Source organism: Chiloscyllium plagiosum, unplaced genomic scaffold (genome assembly GCF_037043375.1).
Source record: "Chiloscyllium plagiosum isolate Xiang-an unplaced genomic scaffold, Cpla_swu_hap1 HiC_scaffold_47, whole genome shotgun sequence".
Lineage (NCBI taxonomy): Eukaryota > Metazoa > Chordata > Chondrichthyes > Orectolobiformes > Hemiscylliidae > Chiloscyllium > Chiloscyllium plagiosum.
The window spans coordinates 41,762,261-41,781,550 of NW_028270185.1; the positions used below are offsets into that span (position 1 = coordinate 41,762,261).

Here is a 19,290-nt window from a genome sequence, read left to right on the forward strand (position 1 = left end):
TGCTGACCTGTGAAAATAATCCAATGCCCATCTAACGTACCCATTCTATTATTATCCATATGTATGTCCAATGCCCATTTACATGCCCTTAACGTCAGTGAGTCTACTACTGTTGCAGGCAGGCCGTTCCATGCCCCATTACTCTCTGAATGAAGAAACTACCCTGATATCTGTCCTAAATCTATCACATCTCAATTTAAAGCTTTGTCCCCTCGTGTTTGCCTCCACCATCCAAGGAAAAACGTTCTCACTGTCCACCCTATCTAATCTTCTGATTATCTTCTTTGATTAAGTCACCTCTCAATCTTCTTCTCTCCAATGAAAACAGCCTCAGTTCCCTCAGCCATTTCTCCTGGGACCTTCCTTCCACACCAGGCAACATCCTAGTAAATCTCCTCTGAACCCTTTCCAAAACTCCAACATCCTGCCTATCCTGCCAGAACTGCACGCAATACTCCAGGTGCAGCCTTGCCAGTGTGGTGTACAGCTGAAGCGTGACCTTGTGGCTCTGAAACTAAATCCTCCTACCAATCAACACTAACATACCATATGCCTTCCTAACAACCCCATCAATCTGGGCGGCAACTTTCAGGGATTTACGCACCAGGACACCGAGAACTCTCTGTTCATTTACACTGCCAAGAGTTTTACTATTAGCCCATACTCTGCATTCCAGTTACTTCTTCTGAAGTGAACTACTTCACCCTTTTCTGCATTGAACTCCATTTGCCACTTCACAGCCCAGCTCTGCATCTGATCTATGTCCCTCTGTAACCCATAACATCCTCTGGCATTATCCACAACTCTGCCTACCTTAGTGTTATCCACAAATTTACTAACCTATCCACCTACACCCACATCCAGATCATTTATAAAAATGATGAACACCAGTGGCCCCAAAACAGATCCTTGTGGCACACCATTGGTAACTGAGCTCCAGGATGTACATTCCCCATCAACCACCACTCTCTGTCTTATTTCAACTTGCCAATTTCTGATCCAAACTGCTAAATCACCCTCAATCCCATGCCTCCATATATTGTGCATTAGTCTACCATGTGGAACCTTATCAAACACCTTACTAAAGTCCACCTGATTTGTCACATTCTCAAAGAATTCAATAAGGTTGGTGAGGCACGAACTACCCTTCACAAAACCGTGTTGACTATCCCTAATCAAATTATTCCTTTCCAGGTGATTATAAATCCTATTCTTCGAATCTTTTCCAATACCTTACCCACAACCAAAGTAAGGCTCCTGGCCTATGATTATCAGGGTTGTCCCGACTCCCCTTCTTAAATGAGGAAACAACATTTGTTATCCTCCAATCTTCTGGCACTACTCCTATCGACAATGATGACTTAAAGATTGAAGCCAAAGGCTCTGCAATCTCCTCCCTGGCTTCCCAGAGAATACTAAAATAAATCCAATTCAGCCCAGGGGTCTCATCTATTTTCAGATCTTCCAGAATTGCTGAAACCTCCTCTTTGTCAATCTCAATCTTGTAACCTGTATCTCTGTATTTTCACTAACATTGTCCTTTTGCAAGATGAATACTGACTAAAAGTATTCATTAAGTGAATCCTCTATGTCCTCAGATTCCACATACAACTTTCCACTACTATCTTTGATTAGCCTTAATCTTACTCCAGTTATTTTTTTAGTCCTGATATACCTGTGGAAGGTTTCAGGGTTTTCCTTGATCCTATTCACCAACATCTTATGTCCCCTCTTGGCTCTTCTTAGCCCTCTCATTAGATCTTTTCTGGCTAACTTATATCTCTCAAGCCCCCTAATAGAGCCTTCAAGCCTCATCCTCACATAAGCCTTCTTCTTCCTCTTGACAAGCGCTCCAACTTCTTTCGTAAACCATAGCTCCCTCTCTCGACAACTATCTCCCTGCCGAATAGGCTGTTCCTTGAATAAGCTCCACCTTTTAAGCGTATCCATCCCCTGCAGTGTATCCATCCTTCCCCATCCTATGCATCCTAAATCTTGCCTAATCACATCATTGTTGCCTTTTCTCTAGTTGTACCTCTTTCCATGCGGTATATACCTATCCCTGCTCATTGCAGTATTCCAGTCAATATTGGGGAAGTTAAAGTCCCCAGTTTGAGTGGGCCTAGAGGGATTGAAGGAAGAAACAGCAGAAAAATGGTTTGTCCCAGGCTGCCTCTTTCTGCCCTTCACATTCCCCCCCCCCCCCCATCCCCCTCACGGACATTGACTTGCTATACACCCAGATATAAAGCTGCAGTTTCAAACCTTTTGCAGACAAAGCACACATAGAGTCAGAGAGTCATAGAGATGTACAGCATGGAAACAGACCCTTTGGTCCAACCTGTCCATGCTGACCAGATATCCCAACCCAATCTAGTCCCACCTGCCAGCACCCAGGCCATATCCCTCCATACCCTTCCTATTCATATGAACCTCCACTCCAAGGTCTCATTGTTCAGCAACACTCCCTAGGACCTTACCATTAAGTGTATAAGTCCTGCTAAGATTTGCTTTCTCACACAAATCAACACAAGCTTTCACACAACTCATTACTGGTTGTTAAAAGCACACACGCAGTGACGCTGAAGGAATAGTGATGTATCTGTAAGTCATGATGCTGAGTGGTTTTGAGAGGAACTTGCAAAGGGTGGGGTTCCCAAATACCTACTGCCCTTGTCCCTCTTGATGATTGTGGTCACAGATTTGGAAGGTGGTGTTGAAGGAACGAGGTTGATTTTCAGCATTGCATCTTGAACGTGAAACGCACAGCTGCTACTGAGCATTGGTGCTGGAGAGACTGGATGTTCGACCCCTTGTTCTGGGCTTCATCTAATGGTTTTCAATCATGGTGGAAATCTCGAATATAAACCTACTCACAATACTAACCATGCAATGATCATGGAATGTGTTAATAAAATCCAGTTGTTCATTAATTAATTTGTGACTCGATTCAGTGTGAATCCAGACCCTGAGTGGGTTATGGGAGGCTTGGAGAGCCATATGCAATAACAGAGCAAACCAGTCAGTGATAGAATTAAGAATGTGTCCAGAATGCTGCTCCTTCCTCAATGACGTGATCAACATCGGAAGACCCAAACGGAATAAAGGGACAGAAGCATGTTCAAAAATAAGCAAAGACCTTTTTCTTTCTTGCTGACTTCAAGGACAGGTATGCAGATCATCACAAACTTGTCTGAGTACATATTGTGGTTCTTTGTTTTGTCAGAATTGCAAGTGTGACAATGCTGCTCCTTGAGCAAGGTTATGCTGTCCTTGGCTTGTTTTTTTGTCAGAGAGGTCATAAAAGCATCAATTCTGAAAATTCTAAGTTTGAAGGGTTTGAGGACAAATGTGATTGTAGCTAACAGATACTGCTTCAGGGAAAAGGTTTATAAAAACACTTGCACAATGAAAGGGGAGTAGCCAGTTCTCCCGGCTCAGCTTTTTTAGTTTGTTTGGTTTTTACTTGGGTTTTAGCAGTTTGGCTGTTTACTGAAAGCAGTCAGTCGGTTTGAGACTGCTGGTCCAAGAAACAGCTACATGGAAGAAAGTATTCCATGCCGAATTCCTCTGCTCTCTCTCTCTCTCTCTCTGCAATGCTCACTATATTCCCAGCTTCCATCAGTTGTGATGAACAGTCATCAGCTTGAACCATTCATTCTGTTTGTTTACATCTATTCACTCTCACCTGCTGAGTGTATCCAGCTATTAGTGTGGTCACTGACAGGCAGAGTACACTGAGAGGATTTCTGATACGTGTCATTCAGTGAGACATCTCTTTAAACAGCAGAAGTGGGAATCCTCCACCTAGAAAATGTGAGGCTGGTAAATAGGAATATGAGAGAGAGAGAGAAAACAGGGAATTATAGGCCAGTTTGCCTGATATCAGTTGTGGGAAAAATGCTGTAATCAATCATTAAGGATGTAATAATTGAGCATTTGGAAGATGGTGACAGAATCGGTGCTAGTCAGCATGGATTCATTAAAGGGAAACAGTGCTTGATAAATCTGCTGGAAATTTTTGAGGATGTGACCAGTAGAGTAGATAATGGTGAATCAGTAGATGTTGTGTATCTGGACTTTCAAAAGGCTTTTGACAAGACTTCACACAAGAGATTAGTCAGGAAAATTAAAGCTCATGGTATCAGAGGCAGTGTGTTGACATGGCTAGAGAACTGGATGGCAGACAAGAAGCAGAGAGTTGGAATAAACATGTTCTTTTCAGAATGGCAGATAGTGACAATAGCTATTAACAATATACATTAACAATTTGGACAAAGCATTGAAAACAGTGTTTCCAAATGTGCAGATGACTCTAAGCTGGGTGGCAGTGTGTGTGTTGTGAGGAGGATGCTAAGAGGCTGCAGGATGGATTGGCTGACTGGGCAAATACTCGATAAAGGCAAAATAATGTGGATAAATGTGAGGTTTTCCACTTTGGTCACAAAAATAATAGGCCTGTTATCTGGATGGTGGCAGTTTAGGAAAAAGGTGAGGTGCAACAAGATCTGGGTGTCACTGTGGGACAGGCATTGACACGTAGGTACAACAGGCAATGAGGGAAGTTAATGGCATGCTAATCTTCACAGTGAGAGGATCTGAGTGCTGGAGTAAGGATGTCTTGCTGCAGTTATACAGGGCCTTGGTGAGGCCACACCTTGAACACTGTTTGCAGTTTAGGTCTCCTAGTCTGAGGAAGGACATTCTTGCTATTGAGGGAGTTCAGTGAAGCATCTGTGTAGGGAGAAACAGAGTTAATGTTTTGAGTCTGTAACCTTTCATTAGAACAGGGAAAAGTCGGCGATGTAACAGGTTTTGAGGAAGGGCTGGGTGTGAAAAGGTCAAAAGGAAGGTCTGTGATTGGGGTAAAGACAAGAAAGATTGAATGACAGAAGAGTGAGTCTTCCTGGCTCAAAGGGAATGATGATGGACCAGACAAGAAACGCAAATGTATGGAATAAGCTGCCAGAGGAAGTGGTGGAGGCTGGTACAATTGCAACGTTTAAGAGGCATTTGGATGGGTATATGAATAAGAAGGGTTTGGAGGGATATGGGCCGGGTGCTGGCAGGTGGGACTAGATTGGGTTGGGATATCTGGTCGGCATGGACGGGTTGGACCGAAGGGTCTGTTTCCATGCTGTACATGTCTATGACACTTTAAAATCTAAAGATGTGCATGGAGTAGGTGTGCTGCTGACTGAAGGAAATCAAACAGAAACAAACAAAGAAATGGAAACAAATGGAGACAAAGTTTCTGTCAAAATGCAGAACCCAGTTTTCATCCAGAGGCTGGAAAGTGTCTCATTAAAAGATGAGGGTCTGTTTCTGAAGTTTATGTTGAGCCTCACTGGAACAGTGCACTAGATCAAGAACAGAAATGTTAGTGTGAGACCAAAGTGGAGATTTAAAATTGACAGGAGGCCATAGTCAGAAAGGGGGTGATCCACAAAGCAGTCACTCAATCAGTATTTGGTCTCCAAAATGTAGAGGAGACCACATTGTGAGGAGTGAATACAGTTGACAGAAATAGTTGCCTTGCTTTCAGATATATGGGTATAACTCCCCCACCATTCTGTTTTGTCAATATCAGAACGACATCGGCCTATTGCTGAAGACGTCCAGGAGCTGGAGGCAGAGGGCAGGGTCTGACACCAGCTGATTGAGAGAACAAGAAAGAGACAGCACTGAGAATTCATCCTGTTGTTGGAAATGCTGTTCCAATCCACACTAAATAATCCCATCTTCTGTCGTGTGTCACAATACAAACAAAATAACTAGGTGCTCCTGAACAAATCATGGTCAGTTTTAAATCTTAAAAATGGACTTGATGCCCTGTTAATATTATGAGACTGTTTCTGTTGCAGGTGTTTCATTGAATCTTCCCACACAGTGAGAGGCCATTTGGCCCATTGTCTTCCTGCTTGCTCTTTAAATGAACCATTTCATTCCATTGCTGCTCATTTCCTGCAGTCTCACACATTTCCTGTTTTAAATATATATCCACTTCCAATTTTAAAATGAATGATGGCAGAATATTGTCAGTTTCTTCCATCACTCTTTCAGGCAATCAGCATCACTCCCTGTGGCCACATTCTCCCAATTCCCTCTCAGGTACTTCTGAGCTTTTTTTTAACTTGTGTTGGTGGTTGTATCGGTGACTTCCTAACCTGGGTACGGCCCTCCTCTGGTATTTTGGGAAGGACTTCACCGACTGACACTGACAACAGACCAACTACTGCAGCTGAAGACTGAAAAGCCACCTTATTGGTCACTATGCTAGCTAGATAGCCAAGACCAAGACAGGATCATCCAACTCAGGAGATAAATGTTCGGCTCAACAAGAAGAGGGAAAGGAGAGAGAAAGAACAGAGAAAGAATGGGAAAGGGGACAGGGAGAGAGAGAGCAGAGATTAGGAGAGAAAGATGAAGGGGAAACAGAGAGAGAAACACAGGGGACGGGACAGAACTTTGGGAGGGGAGAGAGGGTGTAAGGGGGGTAATGTAGTGCTGAGGCAGACATCAGCCAGGGAGGGGAAATTGCAGTGTTGGGTAGGGATCAGTCAGAGAGGGGGGATTGCAGTGTTGAGTAGGGATCCGTCAGGGTGGGGTGATTACAGTGTTGGGTCGGGATTAGTCAGGGAGAGGGAGAGTGCAGTGTTGTGTAGGGATCGCTCACGGGGGGGGGGATTACCATGTTGGGGAGGGATCAGTCAGGGAGGAAGGATTGCGGTGTTGGGTAGGGATCAGTCAGGGTGGGGTGATTACACTGTTGGGTAGGGATCAGTCTGGGAGGGGTGATTACAGTGTTGGGTAGGGATCAGTCAGGGAGGGGAGATTACAGTGTTGGGTAGGGATCAGTCAGGGAGGGGTGAGTGCAGTGTTGGGTAGGGATCATTCAGGGAGGGGTGATTACAGTGTTGGGTAGGGATCAGTCAGGGAGGGGTGAGTGCAGTGTTGGGTAGGGATCAGTCAGGGAGGGGGGATTGCAGTGTTGGGTAGGGATCAGTCAGGGTGGGGGGATTGTAGTGTTGGGTAGGGATCAGTCAGGGAGGGGGTGATTACAGTGTTGGGTAGGGATCAGTCAGGGAGGGGGGATTGCAGTGTGTGGGTAGGGATCAGTCAGGGAGGGGGGGATTGCAGTGTTGGGTAGGGATCAGTCAGGGAGGGGTGATTGTAGTGTTGGGTAGGGATCAGTCAGGGAGGGGGTGAGTGCAGTGTGGGGTAGGGATCAGTCAGGGAGGGGTGATTGTAGTGTTGGGTAGGGATCAGTCAGGGAGGGGGAGATTGCAGTGTTGGGTAGGGATCAGTCAGGGAGGGGTGATTGTAGTGTTGGGTAGGGATCAGTCAGGGAGGGGGTGATTACAGTGTTGGGGAGGGATCAGTCAGGGAGGGGGTGAGTGCAGTGTTGGGTAGGGATCAGTCAGGGAGGGGGAGATTGCAGTGTTGGGTAGGGATCAGTCAGGGAGGGGTGATTACAGTGTTGGGTAGGGATCAGTCAGGGAGGGGTGATTACAGTGTTGGGGAGGGATCAGTCAGGGAGGGGGGATTACAGTGTTGGGTAGGGATCAGTCAGGGAGGGGGGATTACAGTGTTGGGTAGGGATCAGTCAGGTTGGGGGGATTACCGTGTTGGGTCAGGGATCCATCAAGGAGGAGTTGAGCGCTGTGTTGTCGGTATCAGTATCGATGGATCTTCAGTCTTTATTTGGGATTGTACTTAGCGAATCTATAGTCAGCAGTCTGCCAGACTGGGGAAATTAGTGGCAGTTTATCCCGTCTAATCTCAGTGGTCAGATTAATTTCAACCTGGAATTATTTTAACATGTGGTAACTTACATCCACCAACATTTAAACTTTTCTCACTTATCCCCAAGATGGACATTTGTGTCTTAACATGGAATATGCTGATCCTTTTAAAATCATTCACTTGGATTCATTGGAATGCCCACATCACACTGAGACAGACAAAGGCTAACTCACACATACACACAAATTCTCACACCCACACGCTCAAATAACGATGCACTCACGTAGACTTATGCAGACACACACAAACACAGCCATACTCTCTCTCTCACACACACACACACACAAATACACACACACACTATAATGACTGAGACCAATCTGGGCGTTAACGTATGCTGTAAAATGCCATGACTCTGTGATAGTTTGAAACAACTGACATATTTTGAGTGAGGATAAGGCATTGGTGAGCTTAATAGAATGACTTTATTTCTAAATAGCTTTACCTTGGGTCAAAATTGAAACATTCAACATGGACAACAATCTGGAGGAGTAAAATCAGTGCAATGAGAGGATTTTAGAAAGGAAATTATCAAAACAAAATAATTCATGAGAAACCATTGACAGATTGAATAAAGGAAAACTCATAGAAGCTGTTTAATATTGTAAGAGCAAGAGAATAACTGGGGCAAGTGTTCGGACCCATTACAGACCACTGTGGCAATCTGCTGGTGGATGGATAAGACATGGACACAGTCTTCAGTGAATAATTTGCATTTGTACTCACAATTGAAAAGGACATCAGAGTTATGGACATCAGATTGGATAGACTGAGCAATTAAATGAAATTGCTATAGAGTGAAAATACTAGGGAGTTCAGTTGCCCTGAAAAAGGATTAACCTGAATGCATGTTTGAGTTGTATCCTGTTCTGTCAGTGAAGTCAAGAAAGGATAGATGAAAGGCCCTATCAATAATTTTAAATTCTCTCTGTCCACAGATGAAGTGCAAGATAATGGGGAGCTGCTAGCATTATCCAAGTGTCACAATAATGGAGAAAGTGGTAGACCAGGTAATTAGAGCCAATCAGTGTAACAGCAGTGATGGGGAAGTTATTAAAAATAATTCTTGTCAATACTGATGTTAGTCAGGGAGAGCCAGTAAGAATTTCATAAGGCTAGGCTGTGTTTGACAGACTTGGATTTCTTGAGGAGGGAACCACAATTGTTGACGCGGGTAATGCAGTTGATTAATGCTACATGGATTTTAGCAAACTTCTGATAAATTCCTTCATGGAAGACTGATCAAGTAAAGGACAATGTGATGCAAGGGAAAGTTGTATATTAGATGCAAAATTGGTTGAGATGCAAAAAAACTGAGGGAGACGGCGGAATGATGTTTCTCTGCATTAGAATTATATACCACAGAAATTCGTATATGCCAACCAGATATCCTAAACTGATCCAGCTCCATTTGCCAGCATTTTCCTCATGCCCTCTCAACCCTTCCTTCTCAAATAGTTATAGAGGTGCCTGTTAAATGTCTTAATTGTACCCGCCTCCACCAATTCCTCTGGCAGCTCGTTATTTGAAGTGTGTTCCAATAGGATCCCACAGAGCTTGGTGCTGAGGCCCTTGCTATCTATGGTGTATCTTCAGAATTTGGAGATAACTGCAGGTGCTATGATGAAGAAGTTGCATATGACATGAAAATTGGCCAGGTGATCAATAGTGAGGAGAATGGCATAAACAGGAGGAGAGCACCAACAGATTGTAAGGCTTTGCAGAGCAATGGCAAATGGAATTCAACTTGGGAAATAGTGAGAGGCTGTGTATTTGTGGAAGGCAAACAAGGATGAAACCATGAACAGTGGGACCATGCAAAGTAGTGACTATCAGTGGGTATTTGGTCTACAAATCCACAGGTCCCTGAAGGTGGAGGGCAGGAAGGGAAAGTGATTCAGAAGCCAGATTGGTGATTTTTGGAGTGGTGCTGGAAAAGCACAGCTGGTCAGGCAGCATCCAAAGAGCAGGAAAATCAATGTTTTGGACAAAAGCCCTTCATCAGGAATTCCTGATATATTTGCATGATTTAGCCAAGGTGATTTTGAGTTGGGGACCAAGTGTAGTGCATCAAAGTTCGCAGATAACACTGAAATGAGTGGGACAGTGCAGAGGACACTGAAAGTCTGCAAAGGGATATAAATAGGTTAAGTAAGTGGGTAGGGGTCTGGTAGATGAAGTACAATGTTGGTAAATGTGAGGTCATCCATTTTGGTGGGAGTCAGTTTAGCTCACTTGGCTGGATTGGTGGTTGGTAGAGCATTGTGATACCAACAGTATGGGTTCAATTCCCATCAGTGGTTTGAGGTTAGTATGGAGGATGCTCTTTCACAACCACTTCCCTTGCTCAAGGTCTGGTGGCCCTCAGGTGAAATCATCCCCAGTTGCTTCTCTGTAATGAGAGGACAGTCCTATGATCTGGTAAGGCTGTTGCGACACAATACAAATACATCCATTTTGGTCAAAATAGGCTACTATTTAAATAGTGAAAAATTGCAGGATGCTGCTGTGCAGAGGGATGTGTGTGTCCTTGTGCATGAATCACAGAAGGTTAGTATGCAGGTGCAGTGGGCAAACAGAATAGTGCCATTATTGCGAGACGGATAGTGCTTAAAAACAGGGAGGGCATGCTGCAGCTGAATAGGATGTTGGTGAGGGGATCTGATAGAATTTTATAAGGTCATGAGGGGATGGATAGGGTGCATCAGAAGGTATTTCCTTTTTCCATCAATAGACGATTCAACGACCAGGGGCACAGATTTATGTTTCGATGAAGACGGCTTAGAGGACAGTTTAGGAGTAGGCTTATCACTCAGAGTGTCGTTGGAAAATGGAAGCCACTGCCTGATGATGTGTTTGAGTTGGAAACTGATGTGATATTTAAGCAGCACCTAAATAGAGTCATACAGACCCTTTGGTCCAACCAGTCCATGCTGAACATCATTCCAAACTACATAGGTCCCACCTGCCTGCACCTGGCCCATATCCCTCCAAACCTTTCCTACTCATGTATCTATCCAAATAGCTTTTAAACGTTGGAATTGTCCCCACATCCACCACTTCTTCAGGAGGTTCATTCCACTTTCAATTACTTTACCACAACCTCCAGGGCTTTGTAAGCAAACCTGGAAAATTGGATGATTGTAGCCAGCTATTTGTTCACATGGACACAATGATCCCAATGTTTCTAGCTTTTCTGTTCATGTTTCTGTGTCAATGTTGAAACATCTTTCTCATTGTCACAAGCAAAAGCACAAACTGCTGGAAAAACTCAGTTGGTCTGGCAGCATCTGTGGAAAGAAAGCAGAGTTCATGTTTCAGGTCCAGCGATCCTCATCAGCAGTAACCAGCCTCTTTTGTTGTTCCTGATTTCCAGCATCAAAGTGCTTTGTTTGTGTTTGCTACTTTCTTACTGTTCTTGGGTCTGCTGGGGAGTTTGGAGATTTCTGATTGGTTAAAGCAGCCATTACACTGTAAGAACTCAGCAACCATTGGACAAAAGGAATAACCATTACAACCTGTCCCATTTTGATTGGTTAAAACTGTTGAAGTCATAACATGGCTGACAGGATATGTGCTAATTAGACAGACAGGAGGCTGGAAGAACACAGCAAGCCAGGCAGCATCAGGAGGTAGAGAAATGGGTCTAACCCTTCTTCAGGACTGGAAGTGGGTGTGGGGGGACCTGCAAATAAAGGGGGTGGCAGGAGCAGAGTAGTGAAGTGGGGATAGGTGAGGACAGGTAGAGGGTATGACCTAGTTGGTCAATGGGAGGAATGAATCCGGTTGGTGGCAGAGAGCAGTAGAAGGGTGGGGAGGGAGCAGGGTGGGCGAAAGTGGCTTTGAAGGTAATTGGGAGATGGGGAGGGAGGTTATTTGAAATTGGAGAACTCAATATTGTGTCCTCCGGGTTGCAGAGTGCCCAGGCAGAAGATAAGGTGCTGTTCCTCCAAAAGACGCCGTGGTTTGTTTTGGCAATGGAGAAGGCCAAGGATGGTCATGTTGGAAAGGAAGTGGTTGGGGGAATTGAAATGGGTTCAGACTGGGAGGTCCTTTCAGCTCCTGCTGACCAGGATGGGATGCTCAGCGAACCGTTCCCTAAGTTTATGTTCGGTCTCCCCAATGTAGAGAAGTCCACATTGGGTGCATCTGATGCAGTAAACCAGGTTAGAGGAGAGACAGTGAACCTCTGTCTCACCTGGAAGGAATGTCTTGGGCCCTGAATGGAGGTGAAGGTGGAGGGCGGTGTACCAGCAGGTTTTGTATCTTTTCTGGTTGCAGGGGAAGGTACCTGGGGTTTCGGCGGTGGGGATGGCTTGAACCAAGGACTGTTGGAGGGAACGGTCCTTGCAGAGAGCTGAGAGGGGAGGGGAGGGGAAGATGTTCTAGGTGAGGTCTATATGGATCTGGCAGAAGTGTTTGAGGATGATGTGTTGCATGCTGAGACTAGTAGGGTGGTAGGTGAGGACAAAGGCGTCTCTGTCCTTATTGCATTGAGATGGGGGTTGTTTATAGCAGTGGAACGGGGAATGGAAGTGGTGTGGCAGCGGGCTGTCTGGATGACGGAGGAAGGAAAAGCACAATGCTCAAAATAGGTGGACATCTGGGATGTCCCCTTGTCCGAGCAGATGCAGTGGAGGTGAAAGAATTGGGAGAATGGGATGGAGTTCTTGTAGGACATTGGGTGGGAGGAGCTATGGGTTTGTAGTAGATGTGCTGATGGTGGACAATGATGGGATTATAGGATTGGTTCACTTGGCTGTCAGTCATGCCCAGCTTTGTAGATATTGCTGTCAGTAATTGTCAGATCTCCATGAATTGTTGAAGCTGCTGTGTAGGCATCATTCAGAGCTCTTTGATTGGTTCAACTGGCTATCAAACATTGGGCATCACTCACTAATTGGCTGCCACCCTCCTCTGGATGAGTCTCAGTTGTTTTGCTTCTTCATCAATTGAATAATTGTTGTGATTGGATATTTCATCGCATTCTTCAGTTGCTCTCGGAACTTACACTGAGTCACAGCATAAATAAAAGTGTTTGTACAGCAACTTAAATTCAGTAGCATTTCTCCAACTTGTTCAAATATATATTCAGGTGGGGTGTAATCCGCAGGATCTGTTCCTTGGATGTTATAATAAATGAATTCTATAACATTAACCAACCACAGAAGAATGAAGTTGCCTGATATGGCCAGAAGTAAAATCACAGACTTCCTTCTGCTCTCCATCTCTGGATCTCTGCGAATCTCTCCATTGCTCTGACCCCTGAGTCCATTCCGCACTCTACTGGCCACTAAAATGTGTCTGACAGTCAAAGTATTGACCAACAGAATTAACGCGAATGGGATCAATGGGATTAAGACTGTATCAAACCAGTCAAATGCCACCCACCAAGGGTCAATGTATGAGGTTGGCTTCACAGTACAGTGCCATGGTATACCATCAATTATCATCCTAGGTTCATAAATAAAATAGTATGGAATATTCTTTATACAGAGCAAGAAGCTAGTGATTGCTAAAACCACAGCTGCAGTTTTCTCAGTGCAATATTTTGTTTTCAGCTTCTTGCAACAAATAGCCACAAATCGATCGAAGGAGAAAGTGACGGTGAACCAGACAGAAAGGTCTGTGACTGCAGACTGTAGGAAAGAATTCACATGACACACAGGGGTTATGTGCAGGATGAGCCCTGGGGAAAAGTACAAACAGACTCGCAAAGGTATGATTCCAATGCTAATGAACATTAGATCCGCTGTCGCCATGGCCACCAAGTAGCGAGTGATGCAGTTGGAGAGGCCACACTTTCCCCTGGATAGAATCACAATTCCCAGTAAATTAACTGTAAGAGATTAGAGGGGAGAAAAAGAGAGAATATATTTACTAAACTTATTTTCTAGCTCAGACAATAATGCCAGGATTTTATGACAACAACCCAGCATGGAAGTTTGAAATTTAAACAGCATAACCACCAAAAAACCCATTTTCATTTTTATAGGGATCAGGTAATCAGCTATCCATAAGTGCAGATTGGAAATGTAATTACTTTCATGAGGTCACAAATGTTTGATTCAATCTGTTTGGCAGGTTTAACTCTGACCCACCTGGTATCTCCATCAAACCCCATATCCCACACAATGATAACCAGGATTGGTGATCTCAGCCATTAACACTCTCTTGAAAAACAAGCAGTCCCTTGCTGGGATAACACTCTTAGAGAGATTGGGCCACATTCAATTGTATAATCACTGAAATGCCATGATCAGACTCCTCCCTAGTGTCACACCCTGCCAGGAACAGACAAGGACCCACTCCCACTAAAGGAGATCCTCCCAGGGTCAGGCAGCTTTCCCAAAATAACAGTCCATCCCTGGGGTCAGATCTCATAAGTAGAGGAGACCTCTCCTCTTGCTTTTGGAAATCTGGGACAATCTTCCAACTGGAAGTGTGAAGTGTCAGGAATGGGGAGACGGAGTTGAACCAGGGGCATGGAAAAGCCTATCAACTGTCTCCAAGTAGTGGATACCTCACCCCAGACCAGCCCTCACCCCGTTCCACTCCTCTGTTAGCAGAGTAGGCCACCTATCAAAATGAAAAGGGTATTGTAATCCATTTTTTAAACCTCCCTGATAATTGGGAATACTGCAATATCAGATTAAATGGAACAGAGATGAAAAAAAACTAGGAATGATTTGAGCAGTGAAGTCACATCTGATAATTGTGTTGCCCACGCTAAACGCATCTCCATCACCAGATTAATACCATGATCCACACGGCCAGTATCATTTGTTGGCTGATAAAAATAATTCTGACCAATATCTGCTGTCATTTGCTGTTTTCCAGCTCCACTCAAACAGATTACATATATTGGTCTTCAAATCTGAGATCTCCCCCAAATAACTTAGTTATTAACTCTTATTATCAGCACAACTCGATCTCTTTCTCCTTCCTGTCTGTATTACCTAAACATTGAATATTCCTGAATATTTAGGTTGCCATGTATCTGTAATGATAATAAAACCATACTCATCTATGTCTATTTGTGCCTTTAAGTCATCTACCTGGAGAATGCTATAAACATGCAAGGGGAGCATCCTTAGCTTTGTCTTTTTGACATAATTCTGATTTCTCAGCATAATCAATGCTCAGCTTTCTTTGTCCTGTTGTCGATCCTCCATAGCATCTTTTCTCCGTGTTTCTCTTCCTTCCAGTTTGGGTGATCTCTCAGCTCTCATTGAAACTCGTCAGGTCTTCTTCAAACAGAACCAAAATATTTCCCAACTTTCGAGCTTTAGAAGTTGAAAGGAATTATTGAGTATTTTCAACCCTAAAACTAGGTAACTTATTTTATTATTTAATTTTCCTGTCACAAAATCCCAAAGTACATATTAACTACACTAAATGTTCCAAAAACTTTCAATCACCTGATGTCTTATGAATACTGAAATGAAAGTATGTTTATGAAAGATTGACCTAGTTTTTTCAAAGTCTCTTACAAAAATAAATTATTTGGGTGCTACCCCAAATAACAGTCAATTGAAATCCAAACATTCAGAAAATTATGTACATTATAGCTATACTGTTGCTCAACAAAGGCGAGAGGGATACAGCAAGGAACGACAGATCAGATCATTTTACTTCAGCTTGAAAACTCTTAGAAACAGTAGCTTTAGGAAAAAAAGTATGTACAACATATGGACAAAAGCAGGAGAAGACCTTCAAATCTGCCTAATGACTCAATATATTTATGGCTGATTTAGTGATCTGATATTGTCATCTACCCCAACATTTGATCCCCTTCCTTGCCAAGAATATATCAACTTCGATCTTAGAAATATTCAAGGACTCTGTTTCCATTGCAAAGGAATTTCCAAAGACTCATGAGCCTCTGTGAGAAAAGAAAATATACTCCCCTTAAACACAACCATTTAAATCTGGCTTAATGATGCGATACCTTACTTTTAGACAATGGTCTCTTAGTTGTAGATCAAATTTCATGCTTTCAAGTCACCTCTTACTCATAGAGTCATACAGCACAGAAACAAATTCTTCAGTCCAACGCATCTATGCCAACCACACATCCCAGTTTGACCTCGTCCCATTTGCCAGCATTTGGTCCATAAACCTCGAAACTCTTCCTACTCATTCAGATGCATTTTAAATGGTGTAGTTGTGCCCACTTCCACCATTTCCTCTGGCAGTTCATTCCATATGCACACTGCGGTCTGCATTAATATGATACCCCTCAGGTCTTTTTTCAGATTTTCCCCTCTCACCTTAAATCTATGCCCTCCAGTTTCGGAATCTCCAACCCTCACTAAAAGACCTTGGCTAATCACTCGATGCATGCACCTCATGATGTTATCTACCTCTACAAGATCACCCCTCAGCCTCCCGTGCTCCAGGGTGGAAAAGCCCCAGCCTGTTCAGCCTCTCCCCATAGCCTAAACCCATCAATTCCAGCAACATCCTTGTAAATCCTTTCTGAACCATTTCAAGTTTAACAGCAAATTTTCTATAGCATGAAGAGCTGAATTGAATGCAGTATTCTAAAACTGGCCTAATGGTAGAATGGATGTTTGTTTGCAATAGATTCAGTGCTGGGTCCATGGTTGTTTGTGATGTGCGTAGTGGATAAGATCAATAAGTTCTCAGATGACACAAAAATTGTGAGTGTTGAGTAGTTAGGACAATATCCATAAATTGCTCACACACCTCAATGGACTGGTTACATGGAGAGAGCAGTGGCAAATATAATTCAACATAGAAAAGCCTGATATAATGCTCTTGGGGAGGGATGACAAGGGAAGAGATCACATCCTGATTGGTCAGACTCTGGAGGAACTGAAGATCTGTGGGAGTTTGTTGTACATATACACAGATCTTGAAGGGAGCAGGACTGGTAGGTAAGGTGGTTAAGATGGTAGATGGGCTACCTTATTTTATCAACTGCAGGAGCAAGGAGGTTAACTGGAACTTCGTAAAATGCTGGTTAGGCCATATCTTATCCCCAGTTTATAGGAGGGAGTGATTACACAGGACAATGGCAAAGAGATTCATCAGGATGCTCTGAGCTATGAGGAATAATTGAAGAGACTGGGGTTGTTCCCTTTGGACTGTAGACTGTTGCTCAGAGAACGAATCGAAGTGCATAAATTTATAAGGGCCACATATAGTTGGGAAAGGAGGCACCTTTTCCAACAGTAGACTGGTCTATAACAAAGATGGGATTGATTTAAGATAACAAGCAGAAAGCTAAAAGCTCAATCAAGGAGAATTATTTGCACCCAGAGGAACATAAAAGACTCACACTCACTGCTAGAATGGGTGTTTGAGTCAAAAGCTTTCATCTTGCCTACGCAGTATTTTCCACTGCCATAAACTCCAGGAAATTGGGCCAAAAGCTGTAAAATGGATTTGTGTCAGTAGATTGTCATTGACTGACATGGCCACTGGTCAACATACCTCGCTCTGAGCTATAATGAAAAAAGGAACATAAGAAATAGGAGCAGGAGTCAGCAATTTAGTCCCCTGAGCCTATTCCATAATTTAATACAGTCACAGCTGATCTCATCTCAGCCTCAAGTCCACTTTCCTACCCATTCTCTTCAACACATTACTAATTCATAACTTTTTTATCGCCTCCTTAAATTAAGCCAAAATTCTGACATCCACTGCACCCTGAGGTCATTATTTCCATGGACTCATGACCCTTTAAGATAAATAATTTCTCCAGTTTTAATTGTGCTGCCATTATCCTAAAACTGTGACCTCTCATCTGAATTGCCCTACATGGAGAAACATCTTCTCTACATTTACTTTTTCGATCCCATTTAGCATCTTAAATGCCTTAACTAGATCTCCTCTCCCTCGAAACTCAATAGAGTTTGAACCTAAACTATTCAATCTGTCTCTAGAAGACCAATGAATCTCAGATGGATTGTTGGCCTTGGAGATAAAAGGCCTGACAAGAGATTTGATGGCAGTTTCAAAATCACAAGAAGTCAGGATACCACAGACAGGGTGGACCTTGGCAGAATGCTGACAGGATTGAAAACGACAAGACATAGATTTGAAGTCTTTGGTAAAAGAAGCAGAAGTGATGTGTGGAAATACTTCATATTGCTGCTTGTGGTTGGGTCTAAAATGCAATGTCAGTGACTGTCTTGTAGGCAGTTTCAATTAAGGTTTTCAAAGGAAATTAGATGGCTCAGTGTTACATGGCAGTCAGCAGGAGAATGGTGAAAGCTAATTATGCCTTGTTGTGGATGACACCAGACTCCAAAATACATTAAGGAGATAACCTAGACCTTACTTCCTATTGTCTTTAAAAGGCAAGTGTAAGATGCTGTTTTCCAGATTCAATTGATTGGTCCACCATTGACCTTTAATCAAAACACACCTTATTCTTATAACACAGTTAAAATATAACAAAAAGAATTAGCATAACTTCACTTTATTGCAATACTTAACAACATCATATGTTATTTAACCACTAATTATAAACTATTCCAAGATAGTATTATGAAGTCAAAAGAGTGTATGGTCACTGAAAGAGAGAGGTGCCTTTTCTGAGCTTGTGACAGCACAGGTTGTGATAGTACATGAGCCTGTGACTAGCTGACAGGTGCAGACAGTGCTGAGAATTGATCATGTGGAACCACCTTCGGGTCGTGCTTTGATGTGAAGGCAACCGTATTTGAATTTAACCAATTCATTTAAATATTGCCGGGGATACCAAAAAAAACAATTGAATTTGACAACAGTGGATTAATGAGAGGCTATGAGTCTTGGGGATTAAAAAAAGGGCAGTTTGAAAATTAGTCCATCGAACATGAGAGTACATGGCATCTGAAAGGGCTCGCAACACTCTCAAAGAAATCTCTTACAGGGCCCCTGTAAAAGATATTAAAGATATCAAGAAATTTTATACAAAGACACTCTGTAAAAAAAGAAAAATCATAGCAGTCTGCCAAGGGAAAACAGCAGATTCGGAAGGACAGAAGGAAACAGCAGATTCGGAAGGACAGAAGGAAACAGCAGATTCGGAAGGACAGAAGGAAGCAGCAGATTCGGAAGGACAGAAGGAAACAGCAGATTCGGAAGGACAGAAGGAAACAGCAGATTCAGAAGGACAGAAGGAAACAGCAGATTCGGAAGGACAGAAGAAACAGCAGATTCGGAAGGACAGAAGGAAGCAGCAGATTCGGAAGGACAGAAGGAAACGGCAGATTCAGAAGGACAGAAGGAAACGGCAGATTCGGAAGGACAGAAGGAAGCAGCAGATTCGGAAGGACAGAAGGAAGCAGCAGATTCGGAAGGACAGAAGGTAACAGCAGATTCAGAAGGACAGAAGGAAGCAGCAGATTCGGAAGGACAGAAGGAAACAGCAGATTCGGAAGGACAGAAGGAAACAGCAGATTCGGAAGGACAGAAGGAAGCAGCAGATTCGGAAGGACAGAAGGAAACAGCAGATTCGGAAGGACA

General features: G+C 43.4%; 1 protein-coding gene across 1 annotated transcript in view; it reads right to left on the reverse strand.

Annotated features, from left to right (window-relative positions):
* Nucleotides 1-12,734: 12,734 nt before the first annotated feature.
* Nucleotides 12,735-19,290, reverse strand: part of LOC148136122 (putative G protein-coupled receptor 139) — a 75,564-nt gene continuing 69,008 nt past the window's right edge. Inside the window, exon 2 of the mRNA XM_087984032.1 lies at nt 12,735-13,645. Within this exon, the coding sequence (XP_087840158.1) occupies nt 12,735-13,645 (911 nt within the window). The remainder of the gene's footprint in view (nt 13,646-19,290) is intronic.